General features: G+C 46.9%; 1 protein-coding gene across 3 annotated transcripts in view; it reads left to right on the top strand.

Annotated features, from left to right (window-relative positions):
* Window positions 1–356: 356 nt before the first annotated feature.
* Window positions 357–5,000, top strand: part of LOC126580792 (sodium/hydrogen exchanger 9B2) — a 6,401-nt gene continuing 1,757 nt past the window's right edge. Inside the window, exons 1-3 of one of the 3 annotated variants that reach the window (XM_050244050.1) lie at window positions 357–540; window positions 937–1,235; window positions 4,003–4,484. In XM_050244050.1, the coding sequence (XP_050100007.1) occupies window positions 513–540; window positions 937–1,235; window positions 4,003–4,484 (809 nt within the window). In that variant the 5' untranslated portion in view covers window positions 357–512. Of the gene's footprint in view, window positions 541–647; window positions 780–936; window positions 1,236–4,002; window positions 4,485–5,000 lie in introns of those variants that run through there. The other 2 variants (XM_050244051.1, XM_050244052.1) reach the window with 2 other exon arrangements.

Genomic DNA, 5,000 nt, shown 5'->3' on the forward strand with positions numbered 1-5,000 from the left:
CGATGGCGGCGTGTGTATTCTGACAACCGAAACAAACCGCCATAACCGGTCTCGATCTGGCCGTTATCGGGCAGAAGAGATGGCACCCAAAACTCGGTATTAGCGCGAGGCTACGTGAGCGAGCGAGAGAGAGAGAGAATCAAAGAGATAAAGAGAGAGAGAGAGAGAGAGATCAGAATATGGCGCCCTCAGAACCTCACCGACCGCCAGCCGCGAGTGTGTAAACAAAGTGCGAGATGATAAAGATGAGCAACTAATTAATGGCGTGATTGCACGCAGTGGCGACGCATGTGGCCATCGCTACTGCTGCTGGTGGTGCTGCTGTCGATCCTATAAATAGGGCCACCGACACCGAGAGACCGACTGGTGGTCCGTTACGTCGTTAACGTCGGCTTGAAGGACGGACCAACGTGTGACCGTGGTCCGAAAGAGTGAACACATCAGAGGAAGGAAAGGGTTCTCCTTTCCTCAGCAGTGTCCGGCCTCGGCCTCGGTCCTGGCCCTGTGTTTCGATGCGTTCAACCGGGACGCCACCGAGAAGTGAGTTCCAACCGCGTGCGCGCTCGCCCGAACGATGAAGCTGTCACTGGAATTAATCGTTCATAATTGATAACGTACACAATGGCGCTCAGGGTGTGTATGTGATGGGCAGCTGGCCAGCTGGCTGGCTGGTGCGTCGTCTGGCAATCAGTTGAACCGATGCGGTGCCCAGCGGTGCGGCGGCGTGTTGTTGTTATTGTTGTGCTTCGGAGTGGCACCACCGGCCATGGACAGCAAACGTAATGCAGAAAGAACCCCCCCGCCGTGGGGTTTGTGGAGTGTGGAGATCATCCGAAATCCCGGTCGCCGGTGGTCTCGCGCATTCCCTGCTCGCGATTGATATGTTGACTTGCCCGAGTTTCAATGTTCTTAACGGTCTCTCCTCCCCTTTCACAGTCTACATAACATCCGTGGAGGACGAGGTCCGGTCCGGTCCGGTGGAGGGGAGGACAGAATTAGCATCGGTGGCACGAGAGCACCAGAGCGAGGATTCCACCGAGGGCACAGCGATTCCTTCGATCGACCTAACGATGGCCCTGCAGGACCGCAAACGACAATCCCATGGTGACGTCGCCAATGGTAACGATGCTGCCGGTGTCATTCCACTCACCGGCGGTAACGTGCTCGCAGCGACAGCCAGCATCAACATGACTTCAGTATCGTCGACGTCGCCACCGGCATCGTCTAGCAAGCAAGTACTATATCACTGACTCTGGTTCTGCTTCTTTTTTTGTGTGTCTTTCCGCCATAGTGTCTAATGATAACCATCATGCTCGTGATACTGATATGGGGGCATCATGGGGAGTGCGCGTGTGTGTCTTCTGAAATCAGACACCCGCTGCCGTGTCAATACTCTGTTTCCATGACAACGGTTGTCTGTGGAAGATTTTCGAAAGATTTCCCTTTCGCGCACTAAAGTTTATAGGTTTTTTTTGGTAAAAAATGTTTAAATTATGGGTTTGTCAAAGTGGTTGTTGACATTATTGTTTGATTTCTGTTCGATGCTTCTAATAGAAACAAGAAAAGAGGAGTCAGGACCATTCGGATAGGCGAGAAACTCGATAATGAGTGACTTGTTAAGGATCCAAAAGGGGTTTTTGGTATTTATTCTTTGGTGGCATTTATACTTTACATTCTTTCATGAATGCTGAACCGTTCAAAAGTATTGTGTAATTTTTGTCACATCATCCAAAGCATAGAGATACGGATGTACACAACAAAAATTGCATTTGTTAAAATATGAAACCCTGCAGTTAATGCCATGACCGTGGTTTTTAGCAAACATTCCTGAAAGTAATACAAAGTATTCTTGAAAACTTGTACTTCACCTTGTAGTAGACAACAAAAGAGGTAAAACATAATCCCATTCTCAGTGGGCGATTTTCTTGAATAATGTTCAATCCCTTCGCATGCTTGCTAATATGCCTACACAACTATTAATTGTAGCATTATTAAGGCAGTAAATGTATTAAAAGTAGTGAGAGTGGTAATATTAATGATCTACTTGAGATTCGACATAGTTTACATTTGTGATCTCAACTTGCATAAAGGGGGACTTCGGTATTTTCGGGCCAAAAAAAGGCCCGTTTTTGACGATTTTTTGTGACGTAACCATTCAACTGTATTTTTTCAAGTAAATGGCATACTAATCTACAACTTTTGAAAATTATTTGACATTGTTTTGAGCAACATTCATTGAAAAATTAATCCATGCCATCAAATTTAGGCAGGCGTGTCTTCGAAAACACACTTTTTCTGGTGCCCATCGTAGCTGCGTGACGAGTCATCAGAAAAAAACAAATCGATATTCGTTAGAAAGATTATAAATTTATCTAGGTAGCCCCGGAGAGTTTGTGTTGATATTTCAATTTTTCGGTTTTTGGCAGATTTTTGAAGTTGAAAAAATGTTGCTTTTTGCGATTCTGCCATGAAAAACGAACTTTACAGATTTGTTTAAAAAATAGTATAAACAATTTTAATTATATCTCGACGGGGCTACCGGGAAAAGAGTGTACAGATTATGTGTTAAAAATTTCAAATCGATCGGCCCAGTAGTTTAGGGAAACGCTCTTCAAAGTAGCGGGCTGCACGGAGCCTTGTATGAAACGCGGATTTTCAAAAATCTGTATCTTTGCCAGTTTTTCCTCGATTGATCCCAAACTTTTACACAATACTCTTGAAAGGATCAGCTTTTAAGCCGGCGATACATGAAGCGTAAACTCAAGCGTAAATATAAAATTAATTTACACTTGAACATGTTTACATGACCGGGTTGAGACGCGTAATCCGAATTACATTGAACTTTAATCGACTTTTGAGAGAAAAATAGAATCTTTTTTCCAAAGAAAAAGATTAAAAACGCTAGTAATGAACACTCACTATTAATGCAAACCACGAACAGGAAATGTAGTGGGGCAAATCGCTTGCAAACAGCGTTTACGCTAGGATTTATGCTCCGTGGACCTATAATCTCTTTTACATCGTGTAAACGGCAAATGTAAACTGTTTGGCATTACATTCTGAGTTTATACGAGAGTTTACGCTTCATGTATCGCCGGCTTTAGGGAAAAATGTTAAAAACATGTGTCACAAATACCGAAGTCCCCCCTTAAGGGCTTCAGTAGGTGCCTGTTCCTCGCTCGTTAGAGCTTCTTTTATCTTGTTTTGAAGAAGACTTATCATCCCCTTTCGTGTTAGGAATATCCATGAAAATGAATTTAAAATCGTCGAAAAACTCAAAAGCATTACTGTTGTCAGCTGCTTTTTCGTAACGTGCGTCTACTCCATGTTTAAACAGTTTTAATGTCGAACAGGATTTGACGAGGGGGGCCCATCCACAACCTTTTCCTATTCCTGGAACTCTCCGTCATTGAATTCCAGCTTCGAATAGAACAGATGTTTTACTAACACCACCACCAACTGCACAGAATAGCGTACAACCTGCCGTTGCAAAATTCAAAACGCGAATTTATGCTTTTTGGAAGCACAAAAGTACACACCATCAACTCTCTCTCTCTCTCTCGCTCGGTCTGCCAGCAACTCTATAAAAGAATATGAATTTTACTCTGAAACCGAAGCCCGAAGCACGCGTGGGCCCGTGGCATTACTGTAAGTACCATCAGGCCACAAACCTACTCTGCGGGCTGCGGACTGCGTTATTCCATGAACCCGGTGCCCCAGCTATGGTGGCCCACGAATGGGAAAAGTATTCAATCGAGCAAGTACTTCGATCGAGCGAATATTCGCATTGGTTGGCATTTGTTCCAATTACAAGGAAATTTGCACTGACGCACGATGAATTGCTGGTTATGAATTCGATCGAAAGCGAAATGAAATTCTTGCCACGCTGTCGAGGGTGGCGGGGCAGGATGGATGTTGGTATCACTACCTCTCATTATCATTGTTACTGTTTCATCTCCCCTTGCACACCACCCACTCACCCTCACCCACACACCTTCATAGCACAGATTTACAGCAGGACTGCAGCGGAACTGGCCAATCGTCTCGCAACCCTTGGCCCTGCTCACCATATTTGGACTCCTGTGGGCGATCGCTGCCGCCATTCTACCACCAGCACTCTCGCACCCCTCCGGTGGACTGATGCGGCTTCTGTTCCTGTTTGTCGGTGCGCAAACGTGTGGCGTACTGGTTGCGCTGACCGGACTACCGGACATGCTCGGGATGCTGTTCTGGGGCGTCCTGTACGCGAACGTAGGCTGGGCGGACTTTAGCGGTTACCAGCGGGTGGAGGTGTTTCTGCGCGAGATGGCACTCGTCAACATTATGCTGCTGGCGGGCCTGGGCCTCGACTACGCTGCCCTACGGTCGCTCTTTCGCTTCATCATGCAACTGACACTCGTTCCCACGGTGGCCGAAGTGACGACCGTGGCCATCCTTTCACGCTACCTGCTCGATCTACCCTGGCTATGGGGCGTTCTGTTGGGGTAAGTTCCCGTTTCCCGTTCCCCATTTTCCCGTTTCCCATTTCCCGGTTCACTCTGATTACATTGTCCCCCCGGCGAGCGAGTTCTATAATTTGGTTTTAAAAAGACCGTCCGTGGTGAGGCCTCCACCCACCAGCAAGCAGCTGCTAATGGATGCTGCAATGTACTACAAAAAAAAGGCCAGACATAAAAGACCACCCCGTGCACTCACAGAGCCGGACACAATGGCGTCCTTCGTGGAAAAAGATGTTGAGGTTTTCCGCTTTTTTCCGTCGTCGTTTCCTCCCTTTCGATGGTTGGTGTTGGTGTTGAGTGCCATTTCCATTGCTCCGACCACGCCAACCCCCCCCCCCCCCCCCCCCAGAGAGGGCACCACGAAGGATTAACAATGTGCCAAGAAAATGGGGAAAATATGCTGCATAAAGCGGGAACTCCCCGGAAAGTTGTATTAACTCTGGCAACTGGCACTCGCGGTGCGGTGCCAGGAAGGTGCAGGCGATGCATTAAAAAATCCAA

The sequence above is a fragment of the Anopheles aquasalis genome, chromosome 2, assembly GCF_943734665.1.
Source record: "Anopheles aquasalis chromosome 2, idAnoAquaMG_Q_19, whole genome shotgun sequence".
NCBI lineage: Eukaryota > Metazoa > Arthropoda > Insecta > Diptera > Culicidae > Anopheles > Anopheles aquasalis.